The 19,926-nt window shown below is 38.6% G+C and overlaps 1 protein-coding gene across 3 annotated transcripts; it reads left to right on the top strand.

Moving 5' to 3' along the window:
* Positions 1-534: 534 nt before the first annotated feature.
* Positions 535-18,569, top strand: rassf8b (Ras association domain family member 8b). Of its 3 annotated transcripts, none has more exons than XM_073867636.1 (5): positions 535-819; positions 10,546-10,732; positions 11,536-12,440; positions 14,192-14,315; positions 16,717-18,569. In XM_073867636.1, the coding sequence occupies exons 2-5, from the start codon at positions 10,621-10,623 to the stop codon at positions 16,836-16,838; spliced, it is 1,263 nt and encodes a 420-aa protein (XP_073723737.1). In that variant the 5' UTR covers positions 535-819; positions 10,546-10,620; the 3' UTR covers positions 16,839-18,569. The 3 variants fall into 3 exon arrangements, with proteins under 3 accessions (XP_073723737.1, XP_073723738.1, XP_073723741.1); XM_073867637.1 differs by lacking the exon at positions 535-819 and adding an exon at positions 2,809-3,060; XM_073867640.1 differs by lacking the exon at positions 535-819 and adding an exon at positions 3,084-3,103.
* Positions 18,570-19,926: the final 1,357 nt, after the last annotated feature.

Here is a 19,926-nt window from a genome sequence, read left to right as displayed (position 1 = left end):
GCAGGCCAGCAGGTCTCTATGAGAAACAGATGTATGATGTGTTATCCAACATAACTCTGAGTAATACATCCCAGATTTCTGGGTGGATGATCCCATCATAGGTTGGACAGATTTCAAATGCAACAGAGCAGATAAGCCCTCATCTAGGCAATTATTGCTAATCCACTGAATAACATTTCATCAGCAGTTTTGTTTATTGTTGACTTTGTGAAAACAATTTTCAAGAAAAGTTACAGTGCTGACAAGTTGAACATAGTTTATTCCAGTTTATTCAGTAATAGCCTAATAATTATTATTACAGCAATGGCATATGTTTAATTTAAATGCTAAAGTTATACAACATTAAAATCATGTTTATGTCGTAACGTAAATAGGCTATTTTGAAATTACAATCTATTGATGCATACATCAGGTTTTTATTGACTCACTGACGTCATTTAAAAAACTAAATATGTCATTGTAATAAAATGCAGGGAGTTAAACGAGCAGTAAATGGTGTTTGTGTCCAGTTGTTCAGTCATTGTGGGCTGTGCAGCTTTAAAGCGCTCGGTCCATGATGCCTTGCGGTGTCCCGGTCCCGTTCACCACTGTATTCACTCGAGTCAGATCCGCTGCTGATGTAACGGGTCAACTTCAACGCGTGCACCTCTCCTGACAAAACCGGACCTTATATAATCTCACCAAATAAGAGGAGTTTTAAGGAAAATCTGAGAGGATAAATAACAAATCATGAAGATAAATCTCGGGTTTGATCTGACGAAGTGAAGTAACGTTAGACCCGCCGGACTGAGGATTGCGAAGGACTGCAGACACACGCAGGTACGGAAATGATTTTAATATTGCGTACGTGTTTTACCCATCCATAAATCACGAACGTGAGGCGATGTGTGTATTAAATGTGTTTTCGTGGGGCACCTTTAAATAGTTGCGTACGGGACGCGATAGCGATGCGTTAAATCGACACACGCACGGCACGAGACAGCGTCCAGTCAATGTCAGGTTTTCGGCAGTACAGTTTTTCTCGTGTGTTTTAATGTGTGAAAATATCCGCTTGATGGTCAGTGTTTTTCATTAGATCAGCAGAAGGCCTGCAGCCCCTCCTAAACTTATAAACATTACAGCATTGCATTCAACAGACACTTGAGACTCTTTCAGACATCGCCAACGGTACAGTACCGATTAATAAGCCATAATAAAACGGTAATGTACACTGAAGTATTATATAATAATGATAGATGTATTATACATTTATGCATTTAGAGGGCGTTTAATCTGTATTTTTTATCAGTAGTTGTGTTCCTAGGATCGAACCCATGATCTTTGCGTGTATTGAGCTTTATTAATTGAGCTACATTGCTTAGTAAATCAGTGTAGGCTTTGTTATAGATCTGTGTAGCATTATATAATGTAATGTTGATTAATGTCTGAATATGTGAAGTTATGAAAGTTATGACGTTTCATTTCAAACTTTGACCACCCAGTTTAGACCCCAGTACCTTTAAAATTTTACATTTAAAGGCGTTAATCCACTATGGGGTGATTTCCCAGACAGGGATTATTTTAAACCAGGACTAGGTCTTAGTTTAATTATGAAACAGTCTATAACTAGTTTTAACAAACATGCCTTACTAAAACATTACTTTTGTCAATTTTCAGGCAAAACAAGGGCACTGATTTTTAAGATATGTCAGTACAAGTTGTTTTCATTTTGGACAGCTCTTACACTTATTTTAGTCTAGGACTAATCTAATCCCTGTCTGTGAAACCGCCCCCAAGTGTATGAAAACCATCATGTTGTAAAGATTATGATGAATTTCATGGCCACCATGTTGCTCGTTTTGTATTTAAACGTTCATAAGGGCATAAGTAAACATTTACCAGTCTGCAAAATAATAATACTGACTTGTTTCCAAGTATTTATAGTGAATATATTTCACAAAACATTTACATATTTAGTGGATGCCTTTATCCAAAGCGAACAAAAAAGGGAGAAAAACAGCAAAGCGAATAGAATACTATAAAAAGTATTGTTTAAATAGGACTTAAACGTGTTTAATGCTTAGAAGCAATTGTTGCTGATGACTTTTTGGCCTTTTACAAAAATATGCAGTAGGGGTCAAACTGTTCCCTTTTGGATTAAGGTTATGGGGTGTGTTTGTTGGGGCCTAATTTATGCTTTTTGCATCAAAACAATAGATTTACATTTTAAATTCATGTTTAGTCATTTAGCAGACTTTTTAATAGGGCTACAAGATATTTTGAAATGACTGAAATATCGCAAATGGTCATATTGCAATATGCATATCGCAGTAGTATGCAATAACTGAATGTCTTCCTAACAAAAGTTTTGGGTCGATGCCAACAGCAAAGAGACTGGCGAGACAGATTAAGCGATGCGTTGTTTTCCAAAAATGATTGTAAAACATGTATGTAGGTTTGATCAAATGGATATTCCAAACAGAAAGCATTATAGGATCACATATTGCACTATGTAACAACAAGTTATCGCATATTGAATTTTTCTTTAATATTGTTTCTTCAATAAAGCATCTATACAATCGAGAGAGCATTTAACATTTTGTCACAGAGCTAACAGAAAGTGCAGTTGAGTAGAAGATTTTTTTTAAATATATATTCAATTTAACATCTTTTCTCTTAGTTTTGGTAAAATTATGAAAGATTTACCCTCAAACTGTGTGTACACATTTGGACTCAGATTTGTCACAGAACCAGTTGCGTTTCCCTCATTCGCTTTAAACTGATTTAAACACACATCATTCACAGAACTGTTTAACTCCCGCCTAACAGAACTTAACATATGTCACACTCATATAACTGATTCATTGACAACTACATGTGCCCTACACATATCCCACTGCCTGACAGAACTGTTTACATATGCCCCACTCTCTCATTACACACAGTGTAGTCTTACATACACGATAGCAGCTGGCTCAACAAACGCTTACTAATCAGGTCGGCTGAGCGTGGAAAGATGTTCGGAGTCGGAGACAACAACACCAAGAGTGTGTTAAACACTTCAATTGCTGGACCAACCAGGTGAGAAAAGAGGAAAGATAAAGAGAGAAGAAAAGCAGTGAAGGTGAGAGTAGACAACAGTGATAGGGGGCATATAGGTGGTTTATAAGATGCATATGTGATATCATGAATTAATGCATGATTGCTCACTCTCAGAAAAAAAGGTACAAAAGCTGTCACAGGGGCATTACCCTTTCAGAAATATACACCTAAGTGCATATTAGCACCTCAAATGTACATATCTGTACCTAAATAGTACACTTTATGACCTTTTTAATACAATACAGGGAACTCATCTGATCATTGAAACAGCCATCATGTTCAAGGTCGTCCAAAAAGTATTGTTTATGTATGTGTTAGTTTATTAAATATTTGTTGTTACCAGATTTACCTCCAAATTAAGCACAGAAGGTCTGCATATTCTGTTTGGGCTTGGTTGGTGATTGGAGATAATGCAGGTCACAGAGCTGGTGACTGTAAAACGTATTATTAAATGTTTGTTTGTAATGGCTGGTTTTGTGCAGTGACCCGTCCAGAACTGGAAATATTACTTTCCAGATCCAGAACAGAATATGAATTTTGAAGTGTCCGACTCTCCGGACACTCTTAGGAACTTCAGATAATTAATAATGAAGTCCCTGTTTACATATTTGTCTGGTTTGTCGTACGAGCGTGCGTTTTAGGCAGGTCACAGACAGTTCACCTCCCTCTTTGGAATCCAAATGTTCAAACTCAAGGAAATTAAGGGATTTGTTTGCAGTGCAGGAGGAACACAGTGGCTTGGAAACCAATAAAATCACCTTTTGATCTCTGCTTAGTTCTTCCTATGGTCATTCATTATTTTGAAGTAGTGGTGCTTTCTTTCAAAGCAAGATTCAAAATTCGTATAGCTATTTTATTCAGGAAATAGGTATTAAAGTTTCACAGTAACCGAAGTTACAGTCAGATTTTGTAACTTTCTGAGGACGTGTGTGTTACTGCCAACCCAGGCTTACTCGTCATACGTACCTCTGTCTACATTTCAGCATAACCAAAAATACATTGCTTCAGGTACATATCGCTACATCTTTTGATAGAATGTCCACTAGATGAGTTTCATTTTTTCCGTTTTGACACTGGATTATAAAGTTAGGAACCAGACACATACACAAATTAAAACCGTCTCGTCTTTGTTAAAGCAACACATTGTAGTTTTCGACCTTAATATCATCATTTCAGTGGTAGAACAACCCTTAACTGGACAAATTCTATTGCGCTTTTCAACCACAGGGGGAGCCGTAAGCCAGTACAAGTACAAATCCCAAAGTAAACAATGACGCGAGTTATCGTCTACAGCGTAAATCTCTTTTCTTGGACTATAACAAACACACTGGGCCTGTTGATGTGGACAAGACCAACATTATCAAAATTCCTCCCGCTTCGGACTCACAGCTTGTAAGTTAACTCCTGTTAGCATTGCATTGTGAGCGAATCTTTCAAACATGGTAAAGAGCGTCATATTTCCATCTGACATCAAAGGTATTCAGGCATCCAATCACAACGTACAGATTAGCTGGCCAATCAGGGACAAAGAGCTTTTCAGATTGATGAGCTTTGTACAAAATCAGAGCGTTTGAAGAAGCAGGTATCTGAGCCTAAAAAAATGTACGGAAAATAATGTTTTTTTACCATAAACCACGCGAACACATTGCATTATATCAAATACACAAAATAAAGTTTTTTTTAGCAAAGGAAAAGGTGCACTTTAAGTAGATTTGTGCCATTTATTTATGGTCATATGTGTGCAAAAATGCGTCATGCCTAATCGACTTGCGCTTTCCTTGTGGTTAAATTTTAATAAGAATATTATACATCCGACTAAAACATACAGATGTATTTCAATCAGGGCAAGGTTCTTACCCAAACATGGGTGTCACACAAATGCTTACTGTCCAATAGCAAATGATATTGATCTCTTTTGCTTTCCCTTTGCAAAATGTTAATTTTGTTTAAATCCTAAGTAATTTTCGTACCTTTTCCATTTTGTTGTATGACACGGCTCGGCACCACGTGGCTCGGCTCGCGTTACTTTAGCTCGGTTTGTTTTTTCATTGCAGTTTAGTGCCATTACAGAGTGGGTTGGATAATAGACTTGTCGTTAAAGTTGCGCTGCCCTCACTGCCCTGACATCATCGTAAACACGATACAAACAAACACACAACATGAGAACAACAGAGCATACAGTATCGATTGAATGGTGTTATTGATTCTCGCCATTTGAAGTTTGGTAAATTGTGCAACAAAGCACAGACGAAGACATCACTTGGTTTGCTCGACGTCTCAGGAGGGTAAGCTAATGCATTTAGCAATGACGCTGGTAGTGACGATTCTCTCTAACCAATCATTGATCTGCAGTGTTTCATGTCACGTTTAACATCAGTACAGCTCGCTTGAAACATCAACCTGTACGTACTGTACACAGTGAACCCTCCCCAAAAGTGAACTGTACATAGCCGTATTATCCCATGGAAAAGCGCCATTAAAGGCACTGAACTCCGACTAAAGGTTTCTCATCCTCACACAGAGGCTGTACTGATAAACAACTTTCCTGTAAATGGTTTCAATTCAGGGTCAGTTTGTGAAGCTCAGCAGGGTTTTCCCGTACAGACTCATCTCAGCTGTGAACCCCTGACAGGACAAATCATACAGTGGGACAAAAGTTGAAATAAAGAGATTGTTCCTTAATTGCTGGTGTTTGTTGGTTCCCAGGCCGGTCACAGCCGGCAGTGGGAGAGATTCACAAAGCTGCCATACCATCACCATGGGGATGGATTGTTTGTGTCCAGTCATGCTGGGATGACTGTAGGGGTGGGAGTCTCTCCTGAAAACTATTGTGTTTGTCTGGACCCTTGTTCGTGCAGCCCCCCTACAACAGCTGACACTAGGGTCTTGAGGAGGTACTGAAGTGCTTCAGATAAAAACAACCAGACTTAAGCTCAAAGTATAGTTCAGTTTTTATGCATACGCGAAGGCCAGCGTACAGTGCGTGTGACGCAAATTTCATCATCAAAATTGTATTTTTGATTTTTCATAATAGAATTTTATAAATGTGCGTACTTTGTACAAGTAGGTTACTTAGTGAAGTATGAAGCCCAGGAGATGCATTGCATTTTGTCGCAAAACACATGCGTTGAACGTCTTTGTACGCGTACGAGTCAAATAGTCTATGCTTTGCAAGGCTGTGCGTTTGACCATGCGCATACGTTCGGGTACCCGTAAAAAATATCTGGGCTTAAGGGTACATTTACACGACAACTGTGTACTTAAAACTATTAAGTTTTTTCTTTGTTACACATGTTTAACAACATTGTTAAAACGATCCTCCGTTTACACAGATCCGCGAAAATGACTAAAACTATGTATTAAGCATGCCAAGTAGTTGCCAATGTCAAGTAATATCTGAACGCGTAATATGTGTGCACATGATGTCACGATTTTCACAAATCTATGTCAAAACTTTTCCGTTTATAGTTAAAACCAGTGTCATGTAAACAACCTCTAAAATATTGATTTTATATGAATTTATAGTACGGTATTTAAAGTGCATATTTTGACTATTTTGGTATTTAAACACATTTTTGTTCTGGGTGTTTACAGTAAAATATAGCAAACTGTCACATTCATACCCCGGCCGCCTTACAAAAAATTCTGAATGAACGTGTAAAAGTTAGATCAACAAAACTAAAGTGGCTCAAATCAGATGAGAAAAAGTCTTATATGTGTTTTGCATGCAGGAGGATCTGAGCTTTGCCAGATACAAGTGAAAAAATATCTGAACACACTGATATTATGGATGATCTGGAATTTGTTGTATTATTTTATAAACTTTTTCGACTGTTACATTCAGCAGCCTTAAGAGATCTGACAGAACATGAGAGAGCGCTACGACATACTGGGACAGTTACACTAACAAGGCTAATGTGGGATCCAACCATACAGTACAGTGTAAAATTAAGTGTTGGCACCTTCCTGATTTTTTCATGTTTTTGCATGTTTGTCACACTTAAATATTTCAGATCATGGAACAAATTTAAATCTTAATCAAAAAATAATACAAATAAACACAACATGCGGTTTTAAATGAAGTTTTTTTTTATGAATGGAAAACGAAATCCAAAACTACTGTGTGAAAAAGTCCTTGCCCCCTAAACCTAATAAATGGTTGGGCCACCATTAGCAGCAACAACGGCAATCAAGCGTTTGCGATAACATGCAATGACTCTTTTACAGCACTGTGAAGGAATTTTGGTCCACGCATCTTCTCAGAATTGTTGTAATTCGGCCACATTCGAGCATGAACCACTTTTTTAATAGGATTGAGGCCAGGACTTTGACTAGACCACTCTGAAGTCTTCATTTTGTTTATCTTCAGCCATTCAGCCAATTTTTAGAAATGGCTTCATAACCTTTTCCAGACTGATATCAATTACTTTCTTATTTGTTTCTGAATTTCTTTGGATCTCAACATGATGTGTAGCTTTTGAGGATCTTTTGGTCTACTTTACTTTTCAGGCAGGTCCTATTTAAGTGATTTCTTGATTGCGGACAGGTGTGGCAGTAATCAGGCCTGGGTGTGCCTAGAGAAATTGAACTCAGGTAGTTTGATGATTTGAAACATTAAAGTGTGACAAACATGCAAAAAAACTGTATGTACTGTACTGTACTGATCTATGTTTACAGACATCAGATATGCGAGTCGACTGGAATGTGAGTTTAGACGCGCTACGTCTCTTTTAGCAGCTGTCTCGGCTTTACCTTACAGTGACTGGCAGCCAAAGCCTTGAGTTTGTTAAATTTAGCCTCAGGTTGTGGAGCCGAAGCTTGTCTGGGACACATGCCTGTATCGTTCATGTAAATACGTTAGATACAGATTCTGCAGCTAACACATAATACGTTTTTTTGGTAGAGCGTGACCAAAACAATGTCGAAAATATATTCTACATTGCTTTAATAAGACTTCAAAGAGGTTTTTAGGCTTAATGTCTTAAGAATTGATTGTGTCATTTGCTATTTGTTGAGCTACATCTATTTTTTTTAACAATCCATGTATAAACATGGCACATTTTGGGGCTAAATTCATTTTTGTACTACTTATTGTTATTGTACAACTGTGTGCAATTTCGCTGAACTAGTGAAACAGGACTTTGCATTAACAAGCTCATGTGAGTTTTCTAAAGCACAAGCGAATAATTTTGTACCATCCCGGTGCGACGTCTTGACCCAGAGGAGGCTGCCTGCTTAAAAACAAATATCAAAACACAAACGAGGACAGATTCAATATAACAATGCAGATGTTAAAGCAAAACAAAATGACTTTGGTGCATGTCCACACATTTTTGTATTTGTGTCAAAGTGATGGTTCTTCAGATACGAGCACCGAAATCCAGCAAGGTTATCAGCATTGTGTAAGATGTCTTATCAGGGAAGAGCCAGCTGTAATGTGTGGTAACTTTTCAGCTGAAGAAAACAAAGACAAAGAGAGAAATTTTACTCTTCACAACACACACTGGAAGATGTATTACCTGTCAGGGTATACAGCTCGTCTCACTTATCCTTTATGAGCGAGTCTCATGGGAGTGGGCACCATCCATAGTGTCCTCACAGGCCTGTTTGAACCAGTTCTTCAGCTCGAGTGGTTCACGACTAAATAAATCACTTTCATCCCTCAGCACACAGCCACGAGAGAGAAGAAGCATCGGTGCAGACAAATGCTTAGTTTCCTTCTGACAAACTATATGCAGTAAACAAAACATTACATTTATATTGTAAAAGACACAGGATTTGTTTGAATGTATATTTGTGTTTTCTGTTTTTTAATAGATCCTACATTTAGGCATTTAGCAGGTGCTTTTATCCAGAGCGACTTATAAAAGAAAAAAAACTATAAAATGATTCGTCTTAGGGGAGAAATAGCATGAGATCCTCTAATTGTTCTGCAACTTGTTGCTTGGTTTAACTCGCAGATATTTAAAGGGATAGTTCTCCCAAAAAATGAAAATTCTGTCATCATTTACTCATTTTCATGTTGTTATAAACCTGTATACATTTTACACACAAAGGAAACAGATCAGAAGCCCCATTGACTTCTATAGTATTCTGTTTTCATACTATGGAAGTCAATGGAGCTTCTGATTAGTTTGGTTTCAAACATTCCTCAAAACATCTTCCTTTGTGTTCATCAGAACAAAGAAATGTATACAGGTTTGTAACAACATTTTCATTTTTCATTTTTGGGTGAACTATCCATTTAACTCTTTCCCCGCCATTGACGATATCTCGTCAATCAAGAGAAAACGATTCCCCGCCAATGACGAGTATTTTTTTCTGTCTTTCCGCAATACCGCTATTATCCACTAGGTGGTGCCCTTCCGCAACTTTTTAAAAACGGAAGTATTGCCCTACGGCAAGCTGCTACATGTCCGTGTCTGTTTTAAAGATCGCTCTGAATGGGATCTCTAGGAAAAGTCCGTCACAAAAATGGAATTATCTCTGCTTTTTGCTCAAAATGTGGTGTTTTTGCAGAAACCTACCCATATTCAAAAGCTGATTACAAAAGAACTACTGAAGGTAGAATGAAACATTTTTTTTTTGTTTGAAAGCAGAGGGTCTGTTCTTTCATTTGGTATATTGTATGTTTATATATTTGAAGAAGAACATTTTCTGGAAGGCATTAAACTTTTGTGAAAATCATGAAAAACGCTGGCGCTGGCTGGCAACTTTTTTTAAAAACGCTGGCGGTGAAAGAGTTAAAACTTTCAATAGGGTTAAATCTCTTGACTATTAGGCAGTCAGTAATTCACTAATATGGTGCTTTCAAATTTGAGAGTTTCATTGCCCGAGTGTGCAGAGGCTTGTGTCAGATTTAGGTGCAAAAGTTGTGACTGCCCTGCTGAAGGATCCGGCTGGGACCAGCGTGAGCTGGTAGCTGGTTTTGGGTGGCACTAGCTGGTTTACGCTGGTCATGCTGGTCTTCCAGCCTGATCAGCTAAGTTCAGCTAGACCAGCTTAAAAAGTGACCAAAACACAGCTAGACCAGCTTGCTACACTAGCAAAACCAGCTTCCTACACCAGCAAAACCAGCTAAAACCAAGCTGGGAGACCAGCTTAAACCAGCTCACCAGCTTGTGCTGTTCTTGGCTGGATTTTTTAGTGGGGTGGGGTGGTACCTTTTCGAAAGGAGCACACTTTTGTACCTAAAAGGTGCATATTGGTACCACAAAGGTACAAATCTGTACCTAAATAGGACATTTTTAAAAGGTACCCTCCCAGTGACAACTTTTGTACCTTTGTTTCTGAGAGTGCATGAACTAAAAGACACCATATCAAAAACACTCCAAAGCGCTTGTAATTTTATGCATGTCAGTGTTTGGGGCTAAGATTAAAGAGTGAGGAAGTGTGTTGGTGTGGTAAAGTTATTTCTTACGTAAGCGTAAAAGCACAAACAGATCTTTGGTCTGACTTATCCAGGCGATGATAAGAGCAGAATGCAGACGAGAGACCTCATAACGGGTGCCTGCAGAGGTGAAGAATGACATCACCCAGATGAGAGGCATGGAGCTGAAGGTATGGGTGGACGGAGTACAGCGCATCGTCTGCGGGGTCACAGAGGTCACCACATGTCAAGAGGTTGTGATCGCTTTGGCCCAAGCAATAGGTAAGACCCTAAATCTGCCAACCCTAAATGATGTCATAAAGATCAGACCCAGTAAAAAGTCTTTTAGGAATAAATAAATGTTTTTATTTTTTAACAACATACATGCACACAATGCAGTTTGATAGGTGAATAACTGATATCAGTATCATTTTGTAAAGGACTGCTTTATAATTGCGTTATATTGCTATTAGTTCTTGGTGACTCATTTCTTCTGTTTTTTTACACAATAATACTCAGTATGCTTGTTTCCTTGACAACAAGCACTCTTTGAGACCAGAGATCGGAGCAGTGAAATGCAGCATTGTCCCTTCAAGACTCGACACTCTGACCCATTCACCCGCTATACTGGAAAAAGGGACTTGTTGATGAAATTTTGGTATAAAACAGCCTCTGTGTGACTGAGGCGATATCAGATGCATTTCCCGTGAAACTTTAAACTTTGGCCCAGCATATTCATGGAGATTTTCTCCAACAATGTCTGCTTGTTTCTTGTTTGGCTCTACACATTTTGGTTGAAGGTGAAGCATTTCATTTATTCAACGTTCATCGAATCTAATCGAAAATTAATATGCAAAGACAACTACGTAATCCACGTGTAGGCCGATTCCTCCGAAAAGTAATGTTGTCAAAACATTACTCGGTTTACTTGAGCATCCCAACCAGTTTGGGATGGGAAACATTGTTTTTAGAAATCCATTCCAATGTTGCATAAATTGGGTGGAAGAACAAAGCACATACCCATGAATAAAATCACTATAATATCTGAAAAAAATTTCACTGTTATGTAAATTATTGTGTTGCAGGACGCACCGGTCGCTACACGCTGATAGAAAAATGGCGTGAGACAGAGAGGCATCTGGCGCCACATGAAAATCCCGTGGTGTCGCTTAATAAGTGGGGCCAGTATGCTAGTGATGTGCAGCTGGTGCTTCAGCGTACAGGCCCGTCTCTGAGCGAACGGCCCACCTCGGACACCTCCGCAAGGGCTCCTGAGCGCAGCCTGTACCGCCAGAGTCTCCCTCCCATGGCGAAACTCCGCCCTACGGCCAACGACCGATCCCTTAAGCGGCGTGAACCTAAACGCAAGTCGCTTACTTTCACCGGCGGTGCCAAGGGCCTGCGTGACATATTCGGAAAGAGTCGGGATGGCGATGCCAAGCAGCGAACAGCGACTGGAAACCGCAGCGGTACCCCGGCACCTACGCAGGAGCTCTCCCGCCTGGTGCAGCTGCAGAAAGACAAGCTGCACGTCCTAGAGCAGAAACTTCAGCGCTGCGAGACCGAGTTGCAGCAGCAGCTGACGGAGGAGGAAGAGGAGGAGCTGGTCCTACTGGAGCAACAGGTCTGCAGGAATGAAGCCGAGATGCAGGAGCAGGAATTCTGGGAGAATGAGCTGCAGATCGAGCAGGAGAACGAGAGGCAACTGCACGAGCAGCTGCAGGAACTGCGCAGCCGCGTGCAGGACTGCGAGGAGCAGCTGGGAGAATACCTGGCACGTATTCAGTGCATGGAGGCGGGGCTGGAAGCAGAGCGTCTGCAGCAAGAGCTGATGGAGACGCGGCTGGCGGATGAAATGGAGGTGCGATCGCGGCTCGAAAGCGTTCGTGCTGAGCTCGAGATGCAGATGCAGCAGGGTGCCAGGTTGGAGAACAGCTGCAGAGCTGTGGAGCTTTCGCTCGGGCAGTCAAACATTAGACTACAGGAGAGATGACCTGAATGGAGATGGCAATTTATAACACAGTTGGAAGCAACCAGAAATAAACAAGAAGCACAGAACGAATATGTTAAGTGCAGGGCTCTTGGATAAGAGGGTCTGCTAAATGCATGACCTTAAATGTTTATGTTTGCATAGCATAAAAATACACATACAAGATCAATGAATGTCTGGGCCATCAACGGCCCTAAAACTCATTCACACTGGCCCTGCGCCAAAAGGCCGTCCGTATTGTTAAGCCCTGCAATGCAGAAACAGGCTTTCCCTATAGTGTGATTTACGCAGTAATGCAGTATGAGCATGGCTTGGCTGAAACTGGAGTTGCTTTGTTTTGGACTCCATGGTCTTAATTTCCAACAACGCAACTAATCGGCTTAGCTGCATGTTAAGGAGCTGGTTGTTGGAGGAGGGTAGTAGTCACAGATGTTATGTTGAAGATTAGACTTTGCCGCAGCTTACAGATGAAGTGAAGGATTTGTTCGAGTTTACTTTGCAGTCACGGTAAACATTTACACGGCACGATTCCTACAAAAACTATCTGAGTCACCAATGAAGTACGTGCCTTTAGAAGAAATTGTGAAACACTGCCATGTATTTGAGGAGCTCAGATGCAAACCCCCTAAACGCCACCTTCAGCATAAATGAGATCATTATATTAATCGAATGCCCGTGGCAAGTATTATATGTTTATTAAATACTTCAGCTTCAAATCCACTTAATCCCAGCCTCAGGTCATTCAGAAATAGCTTTATTTGCAGAATTCATTAAGAGTTTGATAAAAATTATAATTTACAAGAAAACATGTCAGATGCACTTAGAGGGTTTTGCATCTGAGCTCTTCATTTGTTTTCATTACACTGCAAAAAATGACTTTCTTACTTAGTATTTTTGTCTTGTTTTCAGTAGAAAAATTCTTAAATCAAGATGTATCTTCTTGGTGAGCAAAATGAGAAAATAAGTCTAATTTTTAGACAAAAAATAAGCAATTTAAGTAAATTTGTACTTAAAACAAGCAAAAATAGGGTTAAAGGAATAGTCTACTCATTTTCAATATTAAAATATGTTATTACCTTAACTAAGAATTGTTGATACATCTCTCTATCATCTGTGCGCGTGCACGTAAGCGCTGGAGCGCGCTGCGACGCTTCGATAGCATTTAGCTTAGCCCCAATCATTCAATGGTACCAATTAGAGATAAAGTTAGAAGCGACCAAACACATCAACGCCTCTCCTATTCAAGACGAGTAGCCACACGAGCAAGTTTGGTGGTACAAAACAAAACGTAGCGCTTTTCTAAGCGGATTTAAAAGAGGAACTACATCCCACGGCGCAACAGCACCCCTAGGAGCACTTCGACTCGGCGCAGTAACACCCTCCCTCTCCCATTATGAGAGTGAGAAGGGGAGCGGACTTTTCAGGCTATGCTGCAGTATTTACCAAAGTTACGCTTCTAACCTGTAGGGGGAGCAAAGAGCAAAAACTCTTTAGTGTTGCTTTAAAGCACAAATTCGCTTAAATTTATATATTTGTCTGTAGGCCAGACTTATTTTCTTGGGTCATTTTGCTCATCCAGAAATAGCATCTTAATTTAAGAATTTTTAGATATTTTTTACTGAAAACAAGACAAAAATACTAAGTAAAAAAGTCATTTGCAGTGTAACTGTGACAATCTGGTAATGAACCTGTTATTTTTTAAGATTAGGATTGATTGCATTTGATTGACTGCTTTATTGATTTAGGAGAGAGAGCAGGAGCTGGAACAGTTAACCAAGGAGCTGAGACAGGTGAACCTTCAACAGTTTATCCAACAGACTGGCACCAAAGTAACAGTGCTGCCAGCAGACCCTGCTGAGGAAGAAACTAACACAGGTATACAGATACTTTGCCGTATTAACTATTTCCCCGCCATTGACGAGTTATCTCGTCAATAAAGAGAACACTTCCCTGCCAAAGACAAGGTTTTATGGCAGTCCATATTTCCTGTATTATGCAGTAGGTGGCACTCTTATCCACTTTATAAAACACCACAGTAGATATGAATTCAAAAGCAGTAAATACTTTTCATCTTCATTCTGAATATGATCTCTAAGTTTTTTTGCAAAAATGCAATTTTCCCAACTTTTTGTTCAAAATGTGGAATTTTTGAAGAAACCTACCCATATTTGAGAGGTGATACAAAGAGAACAAATGAAGATAGGATGAAAAAAGAGGGTCTGTTTTTTCATATTGTTTGTTTATATATTTAAAGAAGAACATTTCCTGGAAGGCATTCAACTTTTGTGAAAATTATAAAAAATGCTGGAAGGGAATTATAATTGAAGAGTTCAATGTTAAATCTGTGTCCTGAAGCAAAACCTTTTTTATAACACAAAGTTGAACTTGTATGTAAGTTTTATGCTTAAAGTGATACTTCACCCAAAAATGAAAATTCGGTCATCATACTCACCCTCATGTTGTTACAAACCTATATAAAATGATTTGTCCTGATGCAGAGATATGGAAGATATTTTGAGGAAACTTTGTAACCAAACCAATCAGAAGCCACATTGACGTCCAGAGTACACGGTAAAAAAGTAGCATTTTTGTCAAATCAACATATATTTTTATGTTACTTTAACTTATAAAAATAGGTTAAACAATTTCAACTTGTTTTGTTGTGTCAAGTTATGTCAAAATTTAAAATAGTAGATTGAATTGACCAAGTTGTTTTAACTTCATGCAGCATTTTTTAGGAAAAATACTATGAAAGTCAATGAGGCCTCTGATCCGTTACAATCATTCCTCAAAATACAGGGTTCTCATGGGTCCTTGAAATCCTTGAAAGTTTGTGAATCTGGGGAAAAAAATTCAAGGCACTTGGAAGTTTTTGAAAATATACATACATAGATACAGGTCATTAAAAGTGCTTGAATCTATTTTATGCAAGAAGTTTTCTGGAAAAAAAATCCATATTATTCCATGTGTAGTGTAGGATAATATCATAAAAATTCTAGCTTTTTAATCACACATGCTAAACTGTTCACTTTAAATGCTTATATCTTCTGTATGCCAATGTTGATTCATACCAAAAAGTTTTTTGCATAGTTGTGTTTAACACATGAAAAGGTCTCAGGTTACGTATGTAACTGTTGTTCCTTGAGAAAGGAAACAAAACGCTCCGTCTCCCTTGCCATACTTCCTGCGTCCCTGTAACGCCGTCTTTAGCAATATTTCAGATAGTGATATACTTCTGTCTCCCACGTCACCCTGTCTTTGTCGTTAAGCCTCACCATTGGTTGAATTTGATATACACATTCACACGCACTTACCCCTGGAGGCGTCCCCAAAGTGTCACCGCAGTGACGCAGCCCGAGTTCCCTTGAAAGGGAACTGTAACAATGTATCTTAAAAGGTAACACGATGTAACCTTGCTCTCACTTAAATTGTGTCCCCACCTTTAGTCCTTGAATTTGAGGGTATTGGACCTGGAAAGTCCTTGAATTTGAAGTTAACCAAGGTGTGGAAACCCTGAAAATATCTTTATTGTGTTCATCAGAACAAAGACATTTATATAGGTTTGTAACAAAGTGAGGGTGAGTAAATGATAAATTTTCATTTTTGGGTGAACTATCCCTTTAAGCACAAAACTTACATGCAAAGTTTGATTTCGTGTTATAAAAAAAGTGGTTTACAGCTGGTTTTGCTTCAGGACACAGATTTAACATTGAACAGTGACCCAGATTTATCGTACATGTTATTGAGCAAATGCTCTTGCAGCATATTATACATTTATCAGATACTTTTGCTTCAGATCTGCTAAATCCCGGCCTCAGGTCATTCAGAAATGCCGCTTTGTTGGCAGAATCTGTTAAAGGTTACATTGATTTTTACCAAAGTTCTTTAAGTACACATTATTCAGAAAGGACAGTGAAGGGTCACTGGAGACTTGTTTTTATTTTTGAATATACTGGGTTTTGCAGCAAAAAACGGTCAAATTTGTTAAATACAAATGAAATGCCTATAAAGTGACATTTATGTAAATAAGGTATTTATTTCAATTACTGACTATAAACCTTTTAATTTCCATTAAAGTGAAATTACTGAACCTAAACATGGCAGACGCACTTGGATAGTTTTGCAACTGAGCTTTTTATTTATTAAGCTATTGCCAGTTTTCCCATTGTACGTGATTGTTGTTATGATCAAAAGAGACCATAAACTTTTGCATCACAACCTACCAGTTGAGAACCACTGCATACAGTAAATATAAATATGTTGTTTCTCTGTCCAGAGAATGACACCCCGCCTGGATCTCTGAAGCGGCTTGGATCAGCCCGACAGCTTCCCGCTGACCTACGAGCTCTGAAGAGTCAACTAAACACAACCTTTAACCCGGAAGGAATCTACGTCTGATTTCCAACCGGGCTTTACCATTTTATCCAAATCCATTATGCTGTTTCTCTCATGTGACTTAGCGTCACTTCCAGACCATGAAGATTTCTTTCTGTGATCATATTTCCTGGAGGCAGAGGAAATCATTTCATTTTACAGAAATTATCAAAGTTTCCTTTTTCTTGATGGCTGGACGTTCAAATGATCCTACCCTATCAGGGCTTTTCAAACCCTAGACATCTCCGAATGAATGTACGCTAACTTGCATTGGACCCAAAGCTTTGGAAGGCCTCATACATTTCCTGAACATGGCACTTGCCAAACTCAAACAGATAAGAGACTAAACATGCTGCCTCAGCCTATACCCATCAACCTTCTGGTGCAGGTCAGAAAATACAGCATCATGATGTCATCATTTCACGAATGTTTATGAATCTCCAGGTAAACCTTACTCTCAATGCGATTATGCAAGTAGCAGAGAATATATAGGTAGCAAAAAGGAAGATTAATGATGGCGTTAATATTTTATGGCGCACAGTTGTGATGAATGCTTATAGAAAGGGTGGAGTTTCGCCTTAGTTTGCACTTTATTGGCCAAAACACCTGCTGTGGATTTTTACTGAAATCTAAAGAGCTGAAGAATCGTTTTCTGTGTTTGATCATAGTAATGAGATGAGGAGGTGCATGTGATATGCAAATAAAAAAAACACTGCGAGAGAGTAAGAGAGATGTTTTTGCATGAAAACAGCTTGTAGCAAGCAAATTTTCTTACATTCTGAAAATGTAGCAACTTTTTGCTGAAAAGCTTAATGTAAAAAGCATTCTTTAAAATTATGCAGGTACACAATGTAGTTACGCACACGTCTAATTACCAGTCTTTGTTTTGCTGGGGCTTTCTGAGAATCCTTTCTTGGCCAATAAATGCAAATTATTTCTGGTGCAGAATATTTACTTTTAGTTTTATATAGCTGATCTCTCTGAAATGTAATTTGTCTAGAGATGTCATTTTTTACTTACTAACAAAATCACTCACAGTTGTTATTGTTTCTTTGATAAAAGCTTAAGTTGTGTTTTAACCATATTTTATTTCTGATCAAACCAAAGTGTGGACAGCCATGAATTTCTGCATGAATGTTGAGTTTTGTAAGTGTGCGTGCAAAGGAAAGCAGCTCCAAAATGTTGATGATGTTATTTTTTTAATGCTTGACTGTAGTTGGAATTGCATCCCTTAAAGGGATACTTTACCCAAAAAGGAAAATCCTGTCTTCATTTACTCTCTCTCTCTCTCTCTCGTGTTATACACAAACTTGTATTTCTTAAACACAAAGGAAGATATTTTGAAACCAAACCAATCAGAGGCCCTACAGACTTCCCTATTATTTTTTCCTACTAAGGAAGTCAATACTCTAATCTATTTGGTTACAAAACATTCCTCAAAATATCTTCCTAATAAATAAATAAATAAATACAGGTTTATGTATAACACGAGCGTGAGTATGATGACAGAATTTTCATTTTTGGGTGAACTATCCCTTTAAAAACACACACACACACACACGAATGACTCCATTAGCTTTTACATTTACGGTGGACATAAGCCAGAAGCTCTTGAAGAAGTACTGGAAGTGAAGATTTGTGATTGTAGTTTCTGGATTTAGATTGATATTTTTGTAAACTTATTTTTTTAACATTACTTTTCAAAAGGCAGTATTATAAAGTGATTATTTAAAGAGACACTCCACTTTTTTGAAAGTGTGCAAGTTTTTCAGCTCCCTTAGAGTTGAATATTTGATTCTTGCAGTTTTGGAGTCCATTCGGCCGATCTCCGGGTCTGGCGCTAGCACTTTTGGCATGGCTTAGCACAATCCATTGAGTCTGATTAGATCATTAGCGTCACGCTAAAAAATAACCAGATATGGCTAGGAACTATACTTTCAAACTGGTGTAATAATGAAGGACTTTGCTGTCGTGGCATGGCTGCAGCGGGCGTGGTGATATTGTGCACTGCCCAAAAATAGTCCCTGCCATTGAAAGTAACCAAGGGGACCATTTTCGGGCAGTGCATAATGTCACTACGTTTGCTGCAGCCATGTTACATCAGCAAAGTCACTGATTATTACGCCAGTTTAGGAGTGGTTCCTAGCCATATCTGGTTATTTTTTAGCGTGATGCTAATGGTCTAATCAGATTCGGTGGATTGTGCTAAGCTATACTAAAAGTGCTAGTGCCGGACCCGGAGATCGGCTGAATGGATTCCAAAACGGTAAGAGTCAAATGTTTGGCTCTGGGGAGCTGGAAAATTGGCATATTTTTTTTTTAAAAAGTGAAGTTCCCCTTTAAAGTCAATTGGATTATTAATTTTACAATTCATATCAAATTATGAATTATTAAAGCTGCATTCTGTAACTTTTTCAGGTTCAAGTTTGAGCAAAAATCTTACCTCAATTTACTCCTGTCAGCTTATAATAACGATTTATAATTTGAGCCATCAGGTACGATTTCATGCGTAATATCAGTTTAAATAGATACTCAAGTTATTTTTGTTTTAAAATTACTCCACAACTTTCAATTTTTTGTTTTAAAAAAAGTTAAGGACTGCAGTTTTAAGTGTTATATCTCTTTCACAATTAGTGGAAAAACAAAAAGGATGTTGCTTTCATCAAATGTATTTATTTTTTCTTTTATTGAAGCAGTCGTGTTGATTTCACACAGAACTGGTGCTCACTCTGTTGTGATCTGCTAAAGAGCATCTGGCTGTTCTCGGTGGTATGACCATTTAAAACTCACACTGCGTCCGAAACCGCCTACTTCCATATAATATAGCAGGTGAAAAGCAGTAGGTGAGGCGAGTAGTACTTACAAATTACTATTATCCGAAAATCAGTGGACAAACTGTACCCGGATGATCTATACTATTTCCAGCAAGAGTTCGAAGTGTGCCTTCAATGGACACTTTACTATCCTGTGAGTCCCCGGGAGAGAAGTCACCAAACAAAGACGACGTAGAGGCGTCATCACAAATTCAAAAATGTCGGAAAGCGGTAACGCGACTATTGAAATATAACTACAATTTTTTTTCTCCTTGTGGTTAAATTGTAAGCATACAAGT

This window comes from Misgurnus anguillicaudatus, chromosome 1 (assembly GCF_027580225.2).
Source record: "Misgurnus anguillicaudatus chromosome 1, ASM2758022v2, whole genome shotgun sequence".
NCBI lineage: Eukaryota > Metazoa > Chordata > Actinopteri > Cypriniformes > Cobitidae > Misgurnus > Misgurnus anguillicaudatus.
Note: the sequence above shows the minus strand (reverse complement) of the source record. Positions and strands in the feature narration are given on the sequence as shown.